Source organism: Brassica napus, chromosome C9 (assembly GCF_020379485.1).
Source record: "Brassica napus cultivar Da-Ae chromosome C9, Da-Ae, whole genome shotgun sequence".
NCBI classification, from domain to species: domain Eukaryota; kingdom Viridiplantae; phylum Streptophyta; class Magnoliopsida; order Brassicales; family Brassicaceae; genus Brassica; species Brassica napus.
In genome coordinates this window covers 55,510,553-55,529,815 of record NC_063452.1, presented here as the reverse complement: position 1 = coordinate 55,529,815, position 19,263 = coordinate 55,510,553, and the positions used below count along the sequence as shown (strand labels likewise).

The window sequence follows — 19,263 nt, the reverse complement described above, 5'->3', positions numbered from 1 at the left end:
ATTTCAATCATTTTTTTAATATGTGTGAAAAATGTCAAAGCGACATTTTTATGAAACGAAGGGAGTAGTATGTTTTATTTAAGGGAAATATCCTAGGATAGCACTAAAAAAGTTTCTATCAAAAATATAGACTATAAGAATCAAAATGACCAAAATGTTTCATTAAAGAGGTAAATATACACTTATACCCCTAGGGTTAACTAATCCAAACCTAGAGTCAAGGAGTGGAGATTTGGGTTTGAGGTTTAAAATTTTATAAAATAGAAAATAAATATTAAAAATTTGAAAATAAAAATTTTAAAAATATTTTCAAAAAGTATTTTCGAATTACAAAAAGAAAATTTGAAAAAAATAAAAAAAAAATTCAAAAAAAAAAAATTTATAAAAAAAGTTCGAATTTGAAAACATATAATCTAAAACTATAAAAAAAAATTATTTTTTATTTTTATTTTATTTTTTTATATATCTAGGGTATTAGTGTCTTTTTGCCTATTAAATGAAACATTTTGGTCATTTTCCTCTTTGTGGTCTATTTTTGTTGACCAAAACTTGAAAATAGTCTATGAGAATTGCCCATTATTTAAAGTTCTTTGAATAAACTTCAACTTTTATAGTAAAAATGGATTTTCATTAATTAATACTTTACTAGTTTCAAGATTTAAAGCGGTTTAATGTTCTAGCTTGCAAATCTTTGTTCTTTTTGTTACATTGGATTTGAATATGGATATTGATATAGAAATGATAGTAACATAAACTACCAAACATTGTAATCTTTTTCTTTCTCAATTAAATTTTTTTTTTTGAAAAAAAGCTAACATTAAAGTGTATATCCGTGAAACGGGGGGAGTATATATTATAGTTATCTTCGTTAGAAAAAAAAACTATAATTCTCTCTAATTAATATATTACATCCTTCAGGTCAATATATTTTCTTACAAGTTCATATAAACTCGAACATTTTTAACTGATATAAGCTCAAAAACAATAAAAGGACAACACCCTGATTAGTGATCTTACATGGACTCATATGATCACCATGTCAACTATCATAGATGTGTCTGAAATTTAAACAAAAAACATTATTCTGCGTACTTAACTTAATGTTAAGTAACTATATCTTAGTGTTAAGTAACTATAGATAAATATAGTAAGTCAAACCCACAATGCACCAGCCCTCTTAAGCATAGGGATCAATGAGCCGTTAAGGTGAAGACTCATGACCTCGTTGGCTCCACCAACTAACTCTCCTCCAATAAAAACCGCTGGAACCGCTGGGCTACACCCAAGCCGCAACAAGGCCTGCTCAATCTCCCTCCCTCTTGATACCTCATCTAGCTCGTAAACGGCTGGATTCGCTCCGAAATCGCAGAGCAATGTCTTGACCGTGTGGGACATACAACATAAGCTTTTGCTGTATATCACCACTGGTCTCTCCAAAACCATCCTCTTGACCATCTCCATTGCTAGTCTTATATGGTATCACACAGCTAAAATCAAACTGTTTAGTTTTTGTTTCTTTGTTTTACAATTGGAATAGGTTTATGAGTATGAATCAATATCTATGTGTTTTACGGGCGAAAGAAATATCAAACAAATTTTTTTTGTAAAGGTTTAAATAATGAAACTCTTGATTCGACTCGGAGAATAAGGTTTTGTGAGAATGTTGTGTGTGGATATGAAATTGGTGAGAAGTCTTTGTTTATATAGTTATATAGAGGCAGCGAATACGATGATTAGTGGATCAGATCGGACAAGATGTTTGGATTTCGTTTCTAACGATATCGTGTCCGAAAGCGACACCAGCTCAATTTTATTTTTGGATCACGGAATGTAAGTATTGAGAATCTAATGATTTCCAAAAGTTTTATCGTTTCTTTTAGTTTTTTTTTTTTTTTGATAAAATGTTAAAATTATATTACCAAGCTTTTAATTTTTTACAGAAGAACAGAGGAGACGAGAAACAAAATGCAGAAAATAAACTAAACAGAGCATCTTGAACAAGCCTATTCTAAGTAAACTAAACAGAGCATCTTGAATAAGTCTATTCTAAGTTTACAGACTAAGGTCCTTCATGCGAACTGGAGATAGCAAAGCGTTGATGCCCCAAGGGAAAGAATGAGAGGAGCGAGAACCCGGTTGCCGCGAGCTCCCAAAGAGAAAGGCGGCTCAAACCTTGAAGCAACGGGGTAACCTACAGCTTCCGAGAGACCTAATCATCAAGACCATCACTGAGAAATGCATCCACGAAACTGCTAGCCCGTTCGAAATCGCCTCACCGACAACACGAAGAAGAGTCCACAAAACAGGCGGTGCTGTCGTTCGGAACAGAGTGCTGGAGATTGCTGTCACCAACCCTTTGAGAAATCGTTTCTTTTAGTTGTCCATATATGCATGTATGGCTAAAGATGAGAATGTCCTTAGCTCGTACGGTTCCATAAAGCGAGCTATAGGTCAATATCAATTAAGATAAAACAATCACAAATCATTGATTAAAAAAGCAAGTATATGTTTACATTTTTTTTTTTGCTAAAATATTTTCTATTAAAATGCATGAGAATAAAAAACGATAAACAAGACGATAAATAAAAAACTATTAAAGTATATGTTTACATTGTTCTCTAGTATAGCCTAATATAAGCTTGTTGTGGCTCAACATGGTATTAAAAGAATGTTTTCATCATTTAAATAAAAAACGATAAACAAAAACATGCATACCAATCCGGCAATGTAATCAACCTAGTGACAGTACCATAATTAATCAGTTCATGTTTAAGTCTATTTCATGCAGCCTCGGATTATCGCCAAATATATAGCGTCCACTTATAATCAAATAAAGTTCTACAATTCAGAAACATCCAAGCTTCCTAATTAAATCTTTGCAAGCATAATTATTCCAAGGCTTGAAATATGTTAACCTCTTTCTCGAACAAATTAAAATTGGAATATGTAATATCAAAGAGGCATCTTATGAGTTGGAGAACAGGAGAAGTAGTTATTCTAAATAAGGTCTCTTTTTCTTTAAGGCACGTCCCCTTCTTCTTCTACGTGAGGATTCTATTCTCGACTCGCCATTTCCACATTTCTCAACTAAGTAAAAGCTTATTTTGTAGCAACTATAAGAGAGAGGAAGAGAGAAAGAAATGGATTCTATATATGAGCTAAGCACTTAATTCGCTTTAATTTTATGGTGGCCAACCATCGAATTTTAGGGACACAAATCGAGAATACGTATGAAAGTAATAACAAATACTTATACATATGGGCATGTCCTCGAGGTCCCGGCTCGTTTCAATAGTTGATTCCCATGCAACATGTGGTGTAATTAGTTTCTATCATTCGTTTGGAAATATACAGATTCGCAGAACATGGTTCATTGGTTTATTAACATACCTAAGAATCAATCTAAATGTTTTTTAGTAATGTTGTTTAGCATGTTCATGCACATAAACACCAAATATGAATATATAACCCATGATCTTTGAGATGTGAGGAAACATGCAGCAGCGATAAGAAGAAAAAAATCCAGTTTAGATATGTAGATGGTCCCATGGTGTCGGATAAGATACGTGACCTAGACGGTCCATTCCATTGCAGCATTGCCAAAAATTATAGTAAATTTACATTCACAATAGTGGTGGTCTCGATTCGACTCTCAACAGAATTATTGCAAAAGGTGACATGACTGGTTTTTGATGATTTTCCGAAATACATTTCGATTAGGGTTACTGTTGCTATATTTTGTGTCACTCGAAAAGGAAATGAAAAAATGCAGGTTCAATTATCATATAGTTAAGAAAACTCTACAATGCTTTGGTAACCCATGCAATTGTTTCATCCTTACTTGTAAACCTTGAATTTTGTAGCCCTATCTAATATATGTTGTTATCCATGATTTTTTACATTTAACACATAAGGTCTTTTACCCTTGTCTAGTTCTATTTGAATCAATTGTTTGGAACTGAGGGGGGGGGGGGGGGGGGTTGCTGATGACTATCCAATAAATAAATTAAGGAACCTTTTTCAAACTGCAGATGCTCCCTTCTAGACTTGCTTACATATATATACACCTAAGGCATATACAAATAAATAAATATCTATTATATATAGAGATATATATGACTACGATATAAATTAATGCATGTACGACTCTTGGACCTCACAGTTTGGCCTGCTAGAAGACCAATGGCCACATTATTTGGGTTCATGCATGCATATATATTGGAATCCCTACAATGCTTTCTTTTCCCTTTTAATTTTGGTAAAATATAGCACACCTATTCTCTATATATAACTTATTCAACACTTTTCAAATTGTTTAACTTTTAGAGCTATGTGATTACGTACTAAAAATTTTGGTTTAAAACAGGCTATCTATGAATTAAGTTTAGATAGACCAAAAACCATTGGTTGCACACAAATAGCTGAGTTAATTGTTAATAGTTTTCAAGTTACGTTGTTCTATTAGTACATATAGTAAAAAGTGTATCAGAATATATAGGATAATATTACTAATAAATTATAAAAGTAGGAAAAGAATGTCAACTATCTACATTAAGTACAATACATATATTATAACCAAAGGTTATTACTCTGCCATGCAATTTGAATGTCGTAAACATGTATGCCATACTTTATGGTTTGAAAGTTTTGTTTATAAAACTGTCAGATTAAATTATAACTAGTAAACTAAGTTTGAAAAAAAGATAGCTAGTAAATTTAAGCAAAAAAATATAGCTAGTAAATTCAGTTAGTAATGCATTGTCGATGATGATAATAAAATCGCGAGGACGGGTCGTCGCGTCACATATTGCCAATTTGCCATGTACGGTTGTCCGTGTAACTTGTGCGGTTGCTCTTGCAACTCAAGTTGCATTCATCTAATCTAAACTTAAATATTCTTTTTTTTGTGCACCTCTAAACTTAAATATTCTAAGAAAATAAATCTCTTTTTCAATTATAAAAGAGAGATGCTCAGAATACTTTTTTACACATGTTCGTTTACTGGTGTATTTACCTATCTATATAACGACGTGAAGGAATGAGATTGATCCAAAAAAGAAAGTTGAGATTGATAAAGACGAACGGGCGTCAGCACAAAAAATGCTTAAATCCGCGACCGAGAAACGCGTGTTCCCACAAACGATTCCGAATCATATTCCTTCTTTTATTTCTTGCCCCCATACTAAATTTTCGACTTTTTCTAATAAGGAAGAAAAAAAACTGCAAATTGCACCTAAAACATATAAAACATATTGTTGGCTACAGAGTAATCCCAAAGGGCAAGCTAGGTAGATAAAATACTCTGTTCGAATCATGCATAATTTCAAACTAATGTTCCTACAGAACTTAATTATTTTGATGCACAACGAAAATAACTAACCTTTTCACCTTATGATCATATATATTTGTCCTCTTCTATCGTTCCACATCCGCTGCATATATATGGAGGTAACATAACAACCGTCGTGCCATATTTGTCCTTATGATTCAACCCTATATATACACCACGAACGCGGCTTTGCATTTTTGAATTAACTCCAGCATTTGCTTCCTAGAACTATCTGTTTCTTTGCGTTTGGATTATTGTTTGCGTTTTAATAATTGTATAATATATTTATCAACATGGAAACGCAAAGAAAAGAATCAGTAAATTGGCTTCCAACTGCTCTTTCTGCGTCTTGACTTCCATCTCCTCTGTTCCCTGAATGTTTTTATCTTATTTCATGTTCTGGCAACTATCTCTTTATTATACCATATCCTTTTATAAACATCATTGTGTATGGCCTTTGCTTAAAGAAAGAACAATCTTACAAGGCCTTGTCAAAACTGCTCGGTAAAAGATAATGGCCCGTACGACCCAACAAGTGTATATAGATTGCACTTGAAAAATTAATATCATAGGAAATACGATACATTCCCCTGCCTGCAATCTTATAAGACACAAACACACATGTATTCGTTGAGTTTTTCAGACGGTTTGAGGCGCATATGCCCCCCCCCCCACCCCAAACGTGACCATATCGAAATGTTTGTAAGCTACTTGATTGATTTTAAAGAGCCCAAAAGTCACCTTCAATAATATCACACATAGATATTGTTATTGAAAACTGGAATAACCAGTGTTCAACTAGACTAATGTGTTTAACATGATTACTAAAAAAAAAAAAAAAAAAAAAAAAAACTAGACTTATGTGAATGTATCTGTTTTGGTGGTTTGATATTGCATTGTCATGAATAGTGGAATCATTAAATTAAGCGAACCCCTCCATACCATTAGTAATGTGTTACGTGTAACGTAACAAAACGCTTGAATTAATTCGGTCCCGTTTCCTTTTTAATATCTTACGTGATATATAGGAAACTCTTTATTTTATTTGTATGCCCGACCAAGTTCTTTCAAGAAAGGAAAGAAAAAAGATAAATAATTCTGTTGACATTAGTATTAATTAAGACAGCTCAATACATAATCACATTTAGTGATGTACGGTAGTGTAGTAATAGTCTGATAAATTTGGTCACTAGACTAGGTTTGATCATATTCACATTATGTAAAAGAGGAGAATTATAGTTTATTTTTTTCTAGCGAAGATAACTATAATATATATTTCCTCCATTTCACAGAAACTTTAGTGTTTTTACGCATATTAAAAAAAACACATTAAATCATTATATTAAATGTATCGTTTTCTGTGATTTCAATTTTTAATATTTTTAACTAATAATAATTCAATAAAGATAATTAATTTTTTTTTAAATCGCAATTTTTTCATAGAAAATACTAAAAAATCTATTTTTATAAAACACATTTTTTTCTAAAACATTTAACTTAAAAAACGGAGGAATTACTATTTAACGGTTTTTTTTCTTTGGACTGCCAGTTATTAAACAATTTAGGGATGAATTCTTCTATATTAATAAATTTATCAGACTAACTTATGTTTACTAGGCTAATGACCATTAAACTGAGCCAAAAAAAATACAAATCGAACCACCGAATCTGTATTATACTGTACAACTGATGAATAGAAAGCTTTTTTTAATGTCCAAGTAAAATTAAGCACACGTTAACGAGTTTTGGTTAACAATCATTGACTGCACTTACTTATTCCACGTGTCATGTGATGAGAGGATCGACGGTGGTGTGTTTATAAAATGAGGCGTCCTCTTGATCACTTAACGAGTCCATTATGCTTCTCCGACAACAGAGGCAATTATCCACAACGCTCATGTGCATTGTCTGTTACGAAACTCTTATTAGCTGTTAAACAGCCACATGGAGAATATGATGTGCCGAGAAGCAGCTGAATGATGATCATTCCCCCACGCAGCTTAGCAATATTGTTACTTTGAAAAAAAAAAAAAAAAAAAAAAAAAATATTGTTACTTTGATCCGGTTCGCAGTCATTGGTTCAAGATCAATTGTTTTATTTTTAATAGGAAATTTATACTGTTACATGTCTTCAATTATTTTATTAGTTTTAGTTAATTATAGATTACGTATTCGTTGCGAAGAGTGGCACTGCCACATGCAGTTTTTTATGATGCATTGCCATACATACAATATAACTTGACATCCAGAGCAATATATATTTCATTCTTTATACAGATTTGTCACTCAGAGAATACGGTTGTTGACTCTGAAAAGAACAAAGTTTAATGGACCAAAATAAATTAAAAGAGAGAGAATTAGAAGCGTGTATATGAAATTCGCATTGCCTAAAAGCCTGTAACCGGAGGAAATAGATTAAAGGGATGTTATTCTTCTAATATATATAGCGTGAGCTTATTGATATGATTTAGCGATTTTAGTACAAGTATTATCAATCTATATGATATATGTCGGTGACGTTATGTAAATATTAAAAAAGGTGTTCGAAAATGACAAGCTTGTTGGTTAAAATATTTGTCGATGACTCGATGTTTTCTACCTTCAAAAGTCTGATTTGTTGGGTTTGACTACCACACTAATATTTTTTTTTTGTCGACGACTACCACACTAATATACATTTAAACGTTGATAATTTTAGATATGTACAGTAATTTGTATAAATTATAAGACGAGGAAGAGTCATAGATAAGCTGGATGAATAAATGTGTCCCAAATGTGACTGTTTGATGTTTCTTTTAGGAATTTTTTACTCGACACTTTTCCAGTTTCATATTTCACATTAAGACACATTGTACATAAGGCAACCTTCTTGGCTAGCCAAAGACATCGACGCCCTTAGAGTAAATAAAACCAAACCGGACCTACATTGTAAACCAAACCGAATCTCTATTAGCCTAAACCCAAGTATACCAACGCCACACTATACCCAGTACGTAACCCTAAAGACACACTTTTTCTCATTTCGAATCACACCCCCTCTCTCACTCTCTGATACTTTCTGTGGCGGATATTAAGAACTCTAGTTTCCGCGGCGTAGATTAAGATCCCTAATTACTCTATCATCTTCCTCACCCCTCAATCTTCTGTGTCGATCTGCTGTCTTGTCATCTTCCGCGGCGTAGATTAAGATCCCTTCTCACTCACTTTCTAAATCTATCATCTTCCTCGCCTTCTCGATCTGTTGTCTTGATTGTTCCGACATGCAAGGTTTATTTCTTCACCCATGTACTTTTTTTTCAAGATCTGTTAGTTATCGATTTTCACATCTGTTAAAACTGTCTAACTCTGTGAAAGTGTGAGAAGGTTTCCTGTATTTAACATAAAAGTTTTGATTTTCTTCTTTAGGGATCAATAATTCAAGGAAAGTTTAGAGTTTGTTAGTTTTTTTTCTGGTCTTGTGTTCTACTTGTTTCCATTTACGGTCCTAACATTTCCACGTTCTTGTAGGAAACAACAAACCAGACCACCGCCTCCCACTGCGGCTGTTCGCCACAGACAGGGCCCCAAGCGGACGTCTCAACATCTACTCCAAACCAGACCTTCTAGCTTTTATACATCATGCTCTCCGGAACACCAAAGAGCTCCAGTACATCAAAGACTCTTGTTTTGGGAAGTTATTTGAGCTCCCAGCACGTCAATGTCCTGCCTCGTGTAAAATAATACACGCCTTTCTTTCCAGACAGCTAATTGTCGAGGATAAACACACACTCTGGTCAGTCTTTCGAAGCGATCCCATCCGTTTCGGCCTCCAAGAGTTTGGCACAATCACAGGTCTGCCTTGTGGAGTTTTTCCTGCAGACTACAACACTGAATTGGAAGACCAGATGAAAGCTCACAAAGATCCTGACTGGATCAAGCTGATCGGAAAAAAGAGATTCACCACCATTGCTGATCTATGCCACAAGCTCGAGACTGACAGAGCGATGCCAGGAAAAAAGAAGTTGCGCCTAGCTCTAATAATAATTGTTGATGGTGTTCTAATCGCTCATCAACAAACTCCAAGGCCTACTCTGAAGTACGTCAAGATGGTCCAGGACGTCGACGCTTTCTGCCTACACCCTTAGGGCAGAGAGGCTTTCCTCAAGACTATTACCTGCATGAAACCTCCCAAGTTCATCCCTCTGAAATGCGAGGACCCTATTGCAAAGCTTGTTGATCTTTTGAAGCAGGAAAATTTCAGGCTCAGGGGATTCCCCCTAGCATTACAACGCCTTGCATTTCAAGCCGTTCCGGAGCTGCAGTCCATAATCCCAGCCCCCTTAGACTCGCTATCAATCATCCAACTCGAAGAACCTTATCTTCCTGTTTACCCGAAGATTAGCTACGTTGACATACTACGCGTGGAAGCTGATGAGAATGTAAGCACCTCATCTCCCTCGTTTTACTAGTTGAATTTCTTTTTGCATTTCTTTTGTTTTCATTACGAGTCTATGTTAACAACTTGTCATTTTTGCGGGCATTACAGCTTGCTGTTACATCATTGATACCAATACAAAGCCAACCTCAACCGGGATGGGGAGTTTGGCACGACGTTGTTGCTGATGAACGCCTAACGTACATGGAGAACCTCATAGCGAACCACCACCCATTCAAGAAGCATCTCTGGCCGGGTGGAGACACTTCCACGCCCATACTCATCTATAAACCTCCCGAGGAGGAACCAAAAACGAGGAGACAAGCTTCAAAAAATGCTTTGAGACCTAGAAAGCCCCTAAACAAACCACCACCGTGCCGAAAGCAGAGAAGGATCAGCAACTACTTTCCCAGAGCTGGTTCAACCAGCAACTCAAACGATCAGATGATGGAAATGCTTTCTAAAGTTTCTAGCGAAGTTTCCAAACCCCGGAAAGAGTTTAGAATGATGCGCCAACTCATCAAACGCAAGAAGTCTCGAACCCACAGCAAGCGTTCTGCTTTCCACTCTCTCATTGGTTCTCCCCACAAACCCCAACTCTCCCACAGAGGATGTCAGACTGACCCTACAGCGCATACAACCGATGATGTACCTAACAAGACGGTACCATTTCTTCTTTTCCCTATAATCAATGGTGTTTCCGTTGCAATTTATTGACTTTTATGTATGTCTGTCTATACATTGCAGTCCCCGACACCTATGGAGGAAGATCATACGGCATGCACCTCCCCTGTTGTCAGCCAATATGCAGCTCAGCGTTACGGCCAACCTTCCAGCGAGTCAACTTCGTTCCACACAACACATCTCCGTACAGAACCTGAACAAACCACACCCGTACACACCCCTATAATCCACACAACCCCCGTCCACAACATCCCCGTCCACACCTCTCTCGTCCACAACATACCCATCCACACCACCCCCATCCACACCACCCCCGTCCATAACCAAGCTGAACACACTACACCCATCTCAGATACCCCTTCAGGCACACCTCCCTTCTTGAGATCTCCAACTTCTCCTCCTGTCCAGTATTGTTCCGCCATCTACGATGCTAGTGACCATCCCAACAGCCCTCCCTTCCACCAACTTCGATTCCAAGGTATTGAAATCTTCGAGCCCATCAGTCCTGACCCCCCATCACTGAATAATCCTAGATACGACACATCAACCCACCGAGCTACTCCTAAACCTCCACTACACCCCATCACACCCGACACTTCTCCAACTAAGAGTAACAGATTTGCTGAACATGCCTCATCTGTCAATGCATTCGTTGCTACCGCTACATCAAAACGAACCTCCCTCCCAACCTTAAACATGGAACAGAGCCAGGTACTGTTTTTTTTTCCTTATTTTTAACTCCACCACTCTCCTAACTGCCTTCATTTCTTGAGTGCAGGAAAACATGTCTGACGAGGATGTTGTTGAACTTAGCGACTCCAGCCCTGCAAAGCCAACTCCAAGACATCAGCCATCAGATGAAGAATGCAACCTTGCAGAAGAACTCTTAAAATGCCCTTCAATTCCAACACTAGCCCTCATCGCTCCGCTTCTGCAGCAACAGTGGGACCTCTTCCACTCAACTTTGACATCAAATAAGCAAGCGTACGTGCTGACTTGATCCAAACCTTCATCGCATGCAACATTTATGATTCTTTTAACATTTATGATTCTATCAACAACTCTTAATTCATGTTCTAACACTATCACAGCTTCCACATTACTCCTTCCCAATTTGACTTCTCCAACAAATTCATACTGGAAATAGCGGAGCCGCGGAAATGGGTCACCACATTTGTAAGTTCCAGTCCCCTTCGAAGCTCTTTTGCTTTTTCTGTTTCTCTTTATGATTACTCTGGTCCTTTGTCATATCTTGTTGAATAACACTTAACATTCTGGTCCAGCATATGGAAATTTTGATGTACATGCTTGCTGGAAGGCACAGAGAGCTGCTTGATCGAGAGAAGCTTGCTTTCACAACACCGTATCTAGCATCCGGAATTCAGGAGGTCTTCAAGAGGTTCAAGAAATTGGCAAGGAAAGACCGATTCAAATGGGACAGCCGTCTGACTGAGTTGGTGCTTCAGCCAGGGAAGAAATGGATGGAAGATGTGTTCACTATATACACTCCTATGATCTGGGCAGATCGACACTGGGTGGGACTAGCTATAAATCTTGATATGGGATATGTTGAGATCCTCGACCCACTCCCAACGTTGTATGAAGATAAGAAAGTTCAGAAGTTCATGGAGTCCATCCTCACTTCATTGCCCTACCTCGTCAAGAAGGTTGCTAAACCACAGCAAACTCAGTTCCGTGGACTCAAGCCTTTTCATTGGAAAAGGATCACCGGAAGCTACATAAATGAGCGGTCGGGTGATTGTGGTCCAATCAGCATCAAGTTTATGGAGCTACACTCTCACGGTGATCCTCTTCCCCACATGTCAGGAATCACTGACGGGACCGTTGATGATCTATGCAAACAGTATGCTATGGATGTCTACAAAACCGTCGTCCTACCTGCTTATCACGCTCCTACATTCCCTTGATCTCATTTCCATTTCGTCATTTCTCTATTAGTGTTGTCTGAAACTAAAACTTATGTGTCTTGGTCTATGCAATTTTTTTCTATTTCGGAGTGTTTTTCTTTTCTAGACTTTTGTTACCCAGTTGTGGCCGGAGAAACTAGACAATCGTCATGTAACATATTATGTTTTTGTCTTTCCTACAACTGCTCTCCCTTTGTCCCTTAGTTGTTTCTGTCTTTGTTCCAATTGTTGGTAATTACTAGTTGAATTCTTACTAGTTGCACTTCCTAAGTTCCACAACTTTTCTCAACCTACACAACACATCTCCCTACAGAACCTGAACAAACCACACCCGTACACACCCCCATTGAACACACCCCTATAATCCACACAACTCCCGTCCACACCTCTCCCGTCCACATCACCCCCATCCACACCACCCCCGTCCATAACCAAGCTGAACACACTACACCCATGAAGTGTTCTTTGATTTGTCTAACTTCTGTTGGCCATTTTGCCTTTGCCTACACCTTTGTACAATTACCAATCGGTTTTATGTCTACACCTCCGTTCATGTACATGTTATACATCGAACACAAGTCCTAGCCATTGTCCACATCTACTACTTAATCACACAATAAGCTAATCAGCTTGCAATTACGTTCACACCTCCGTGCATGTACACTATATATATCGAACACAAGTACTAGCCATTGTCCACATCTAATACTTAGACATACGAGTACATGAACAGAGACACAATTACTCTTATAGTTAATCAGCTTGCAAAAGAGCTACATAACCCCACCAGAAATACCAAAAAATCCTTAATCTCTGAAACACAATTATCCTCTCAACTACAATAGCAAAATAATTCGTCTTTACCACAAAATAACGCAAACCATAATACTCCTCCGACTCAAATGTCACAAAAACGACTCAAAACATTATTCGTTTCTTATTCAAAAAACTTATTCCTCCGATTATTTGCTATCCCAGTAATGACGAAGGCCAAAAACTCCGTCCCACTCCCTCAATCTCTATATTGGGTTTGTGCAACGGGTCCTGTTGTGCCCTTCACAACGACACCTCCCACACTTATTTGGAACCAGCTTCGTCTTCTTCGCCACCTGAAACACAAATAAAAAACAGTCAAGTACTACATGATTTTACAATTCCACACATTCAATGATCTAAAGAACTATGCATGTACTTACCAGAAATTCACCAGTTGAGGGGATCCTGTTCTTCCTACGACGCCCAGCTGGCCTCGTCGTCAAGGGTGGCAATAACACCATATTCTTAACGTGTTCCGGAACATCAACATCCCTAGGATCTCCCTCTGGATTAATTATCCCACCATATGTCTCCCTCCATGTCGAAGTCTTGTACCAGTGACGCACCAATGTTTCATAAGTCACTCCCAAACTGTCAGCAACAATCATAGCATGGCCACAAGGTATTTTTATTTTATCAAAATACTTGCAGCTACATTGCTTCTCAGCAAGCATCACACGATATTTTCCTTCAAATTTCCCCACAATTTCACAAGTCCAATTCGAGACAGAGTTCACTTTACTACCCTTCATTGTTGCCATATTAGAGGTCATCTCTTTATCAACTTCCACGCTAACAATCCCCCTATGCTTCTCTGCTTTCTTTCTCCTAGCAGAGAACCACCTTGTCATCATCCTTTGAATGAATATTACCAACTCCATTATTGGTGAAGCCCTCCCTTCCCTCAAAGCGTTGTTAAGCTGCTCAGCTATATTGCTAGTCATAATATTATAGCGCTCACCCGCAAAGTTCGCCCTTGACCAATGAGCCACACCGTTATTCCTCAAATAAACTCCGCATGCACTGTTAGTTGCTCTAACCTTAGCGTAAAGCTCCTTGTAGTCCCGTGGTCTGTATGCAGTTGCAGCAGCAGTCACCATCGTTGCCAAGTTCTCGCTCGAGAAGCGGGAGTTAACGTTCCTTGCTAAGTGGACTATGCACGCTCCATGTTGAGCAGATGGATAGACACGTTTCGCAGCATTAGAAATGGATGTTGCACGATCAGATATAATGGCAAGACTTGGGGAATCAGCCAATATACACTCAACCTTTTGTAGAAACCATGTCCACGCTTCAGTATCTTCAGTGTCCAAAACAGCAAAAGCAAGAGGAAAGATCTGAAAGTTGGCATCATGTCCACTTGTAGTCAATAGCACCCCCTTGTACTTCCCTCCTAGGTGTGTACCATCTATAACCAACACACGACGGAGCTTTTTAAACCCATCTATGGACGCCCCAAATGCAAGGAACAGATAGAGAAATCACTCATCTCCGTCATCATCCACCTCAGTCTCCAAATCAGCAATTGTGTCGGGATTTGCAAGCTTTAACATGTGCAAATACTCTGGCAGCTTCAAGTACGAGTCTTCTTCCGACCAACGAATGCCCATGATAGCTTTCTCTTTGGCCCTATAGCACTTCATGTATGATGCCGTCACTCGGAGATCCTCAAGCACTAGCCTCTATAATTCTGACGGCATTGGTCCTTTACCAGGTTCTCCGAACTTAGCTTTGTAAACAGCCGCAATAACCCGCGAAGTAGCTTTGCTCTTGTATCCCTGCCTTGACTCGACGGGACAACGATGATCAAGTTGAGCTTTCCTTATCTAATAATACCCACACCCCCTGATCTCATGAGCTGTAACTCTCCAATCACAGTGTTCATCGGGACACTCCACAACAAAAGAATCAATTTTTGTTCTTGTTTGCTTAAAATGGAATTGGTTCTTAATAGCATATATTGCCAACGATATCTGACAATCTTCCTTGTTACCAAAGACCTTCCCAACATAGATCCTCCCATCCCTCTCATCTAAATCCATGTCCGGAATCTCTGCTGCAGCGTAGGTGGTATCATCAAACAGTGGAGAGATATCAAACTCCTCATCACCAACTTCATCTAGTTTCCTTGTGGATGCCTTCCACTGCCTGTCCACACCAACATCTTTATCCACGCCATGCAACCATGGGTTTTGATTTCCAAAGTCCTCACCTTTTGGCAAATTTACACCACGGCTACTACTGCTGACTTCAACAACATGGTCAAACGCGTCACTAGTGGTGCAAGTGTAACGCCGTGGACCACTATTCTTTGTCAAACCATCAATAATCTCCTCCTCATTGTAGATGACATTAACAACATTCGAACCTAAGTAGTCACTGCTTAGTAGTGGGCTCCAGAAATCTTTGTCATACCCTCTGATATCTTGCATATTTCTAATGTTTTATCCATTCACTCATGTGCATTTTGATCATATAGATTAGGATTTAGCCATGTTTAGGTTGCATTTTGCATACATGAGTCCTTATCAGGTATTGGAGTACCACATGGAGTTCTTGGAGACATTAGGGTGCAATTGGAGTCCAAAAGAAGTGTTTAAAGTGATCATTGGGCGAGCACCTTACCGGAGCGACCAGTCCGGAGCGACACCGTCAAGTCGCTCTGATCTCCCTATCAGAGCGACCTTACCAGAGCGACAAGGAAGAGTCGCTCGCGTTTTGGTCAGCCGGAGATGCGAGAACGAGTCCGGAGCGACCTCTCGCAGCAACACAGCGAGGTCGCTCCCGAAGCATGGAGCGACTACTCGGAGCGACGAGCGGAGGTCGCTCGCGTTTTCATGTCCGGAGCGACCTCTCGCAGCGACACAGCGAGGTCGCTCCCGAAGCATGAAGGGACTACTCGGAGCGACGAGCGGAGGTCGCTCGCGTTTTCATCACTCGGGAACGCGAGAACGAGTCCGGAGCGACCTCTCGCAGCGACACAGCGAGGTCGCTCCCGAAGTATGGAGCGACTACTCGGAGCGACGAGCGGAGGTCGCTCCGCGTCTTATTTCTGCTCGAACTTATGATTTCTCAAGGGCCTTTTGGTCATTTCATGATGCACGTTTTTATTTTCTAAACCTATGTTTTAATACTCTGTAAGCCACCAGGAGGCAAATCATCTTTGTTCTTAAGAAAAACCACCAAAAACTCTTGGAAAGTCATCTCTTGAATCAATTGATCAGTTTTGCTATTGAAATTCTGTGTTCTTATATTTATTTTCTTTGTGTTTCTCTACATGATTAATCTGAAATCCAGCATGGGTTTAAGAGGAATCATGGAGATTAGTGAGTAATCCCCCTTTGAATTCATGGGTTAGGGAGATTAAAGGTGATTAGGTTAGAGCTAGGATGTTTTAGTGTAGATCATTCATATTTCCTTGCTAGCAGAGTGAACCTAATGCATCTTCTGAGTTGGCCACTCAGTTGTTGATTCTTAGGCATTTCTCACCCGAAAGGTGTTCGAGGAAATGCCCGAGACAACTCTTCCTAGATTTTAGCATACTTTGCCAAAGACATTTGTTGTTAGAGGTGCTAAGATAGCCATTGGACTTGCTAGTTATGATTACTTTCATATCGTTCAACCAAAGACATTTGATGCTTGGATTGTGTTAGTAAATGAACATTCATCTAGACATAGAGTTTGTTTAGGATTGTGTCTAAGCTTAAGGTTGATAGTTTGATTGATCGTTTGCCATCCTTAGTTCGAAACTTGATCACCCGATGTCTAATCCCTATATCCATGAGTTCTCTTTTCCCATAGTTAAGAGAGTATCATTTAGTTATCCCTTTTAGTTAGTTATAGTTTAAAAACCCTTTTAAAAACCATTGGTTGCACTTAGATTAAGTGATTACTTGCATTCTCGGTGCTTTCACATCTCTCAGAACTGGTTCGACAATCATTTATACTACAACATTTGTCTTAGGAGCCTTGAAAACTCCTAACATCAAATTGGCGCCGTTGCCGGGGATCGAACCCGGGTAACCCGCGTGACAGGCGCGAATACTTACCACTATACCTTCACTCAACCAAACCTTCACTCGAAGATTGATATTAAGCTTCGGTTTTATCTGTTTATACTGGAATTTATGGTTTGTATTGTTTGTCATTGGTTTTGGTTCGTATAATGTTATGTTTTAGTCTTATCTGTTTAGACTGGGCTTAAGCTCTATTATTTTCTTATTGCAGATTACGTTGGTCACATCAAACTGGTGGGTGAGCAGGCTCTGACTGCCGGTCTTGTGCTTGATGAAGTCGAGATATCTTCCTCACGGCGTCTTATGGTTCATGTCCAGACACATGAGTAAGTTATACCCAGAGTTTTCAATCTATGCATATATCGTTTCGCTTATCACATGTGTTTCGGTTTGTTGCAGTGGTCCTGTGATGAAGCTATACCTATGGGACAAGGCTGCTACAGACTTCTGTGAGAAGTTTAAAGCGCATGGAAACACTCCGAGTGTTATTCTGGTGACTACTGTAAACCCGAAACGGTTTGGAGGTTAGTATTACCAGAATTCTGCTTATATGGTTTAGAGATGTAATTAGGATGCTTGAGTAACTTGAATTAGACGCATTATGTGTTGAGTAATCAGTTTTTTAAAAAACTTTATGATGTAGTAGTTTATTTTTGTATGTTATGCTAACATTTGTTGTTATGCAGGCGCTCTAACTCTCTCCTCCCTATCATCCTCCCGTGTGTTTCTCGACTTGGACGTTCAACCAACCAGAGATTACCTGACTTGGTAAGCACTCCTGTGTTGAACAAGCATTATAGCTTTATCTGACATTATTTTAATTTTTTGCTGATCATTTTCAGGTTGGACTCAAACACAGATGTTGCCAACAAGGTTAATCCCGACATTGTGACCAAGGCAGAGACGGTTACAATAGGGGATCTGTTCTCTTACATCAAGCTTGAAGGATCAAAGGTACAATAATTCATACTTTATCACATTCTTGCACTGGTCTTAGTTGTTTATACTATTTTATATTACTATTACGCAAGGTTGCTTGGTTTGAGTGCACAGCCACCATTGATGATGTTGTGCATGATTTTGCATGGTATTATATTTCATGCGGTGGGTGCAAGACGAAGGCGACAAAGGGGCATACTACGCTCATGTGTAAAAAATGTGGGAAAGCTGAAGTTACCGGTGTTCCAGAGTAAGAGTTATAGTTTTGTAAACTCACATGTTCTGGCACTCATTGTCATTGTTCCTCTGTCACAGGTATCTTACGAAGCTCTCTGTCTATGACAAAAATGACCATGGGTTTTTTGTGCTTCTCGGTGACGCTGGGCGTGAGTTGACTGGGAAGCCAGCATCAGAATTGGTTGAGAGATATTTTGAGGTGATTGTAAACATGTCTTCCATACAGCTTACGAAATGCATTCTCATAAGGTTTTTTATTAATGATAGGCCAATGAAAGCGTAGGAGATGATCACATGGTCCCGGTGCCACTGGCTCTAATTGATACCATTGGGCAAACTCGCACTTTCATTGTGAAGGTTTCAAAACACAATTTGGATGGCAAGACCCGATCTTTGACTGTTACAAAGGTGCTCCCTCTTGAAGCTGCAGCAGCTGATGGCAACTTAGAAGAAAATGTGATTGTTTCTGCTGTCGAGGAGACCTTACAGATGGGCAAGCGTGTGGATGGTTCTTCCAGAGAGCATGAGGGATCCACAGATGCAGCGGTGAAAAGGAGTTTTGATGGGGATGAGTCAGAAGAAGCTAAGCGTGCCAAATGTGGCTAGCAAGTTTTAAAGGCTGAATTGGTTTGCTAATAGACTATGCTTTATTCCATATCACTTTCAGACGTTGCTTTATTTTATTTACTTTCAGACTTTGCTTTGTTTTGTTTCACTTTCAGACTTTGTCTTTGCAGTATTTTATCTATTTTGGTATTATTATCTTTTGGTTATAATTTGGATGATCACCTATCGATTTAGGTTATAATTCACTTCTAGACTTTGCTTTGTTTTCTTTCACTTTCAGACATTGTCTTTGCAGTATTTTATGTGTATTATCATTCATTGTATTATCATATT

At 38.6% G+C, this 19,263-nt stretch overlaps 2 protein-coding genes across 2 annotated transcripts; one reads left to right on the top strand and one right to left on the bottom strand.

The window, feature by feature from the left end:
* Window positions 1-868: 868 nt before the first annotated feature.
* LOC106370498 (monothiol glutaredoxin-S2) lies at window positions 869-1,690 on the bottom strand. Its single transcript, XM_013810499.3, has one exon. It carries the CDS (start codon window positions 1,459-1,461, stop codon window positions 1,153-1,155), a length of 309 nt encoding a protein of 102 aa, XP_013665953.2. The 5' UTR covers window positions 1,462-1,690; the 3' UTR covers window positions 869-1,152.
* A 15,608-nt stretch (window positions 1,691-17,298) lies between these two features.
* LOC125592747 lies at window positions 17,299-18,969 on the top strand. Its single transcript, XM_048768135.1, has 8 exons — window positions 17,299-17,305; window positions 17,399-17,513; window positions 17,587-17,711; window positions 17,874-17,955; window positions 18,030-18,141; window positions 18,219-18,376; window positions 18,442-18,562; window positions 18,631-18,969. Exons 1-8 carry the CDS (start codon window positions 17,299-17,301, stop codon window positions 18,967-18,969), a joined length of 1,059 nt encoding a protein of 352 aa, XP_048624092.1.
* Window positions 18,970-19,263: the final 294 nt, after the last annotated feature.

What these genes read in the sequence shown, in the direction of transcription:
- LOC106370498 (XM_013810499.3), bottom strand. Translation starts at nt 1,461, where the DNA reads ATGGAGATGGTCAAGAGGATGGTTTTGGAGAGACCAGTGGTGATATAC.
- LOC125592747 (XM_048768135.1), top strand. An exon ending in AAACCCGAAACGGTTTGGAG is followed by an intron (nt 17,712 to 17,873) that starts GTTAGTATTACC and finishes GTTGTTATGCAG; the next exon opens with GCGCTCTAACTCTCTCCTCC. An exon ending in TGGTTGAGAGATATTTTGAG is followed by an intron (nt 18,563 to 18,630) that starts GTGATTGTAAAC and finishes TATTAATGATAG; the next exon opens with GCCAATGAAAGCGTAGGAGA.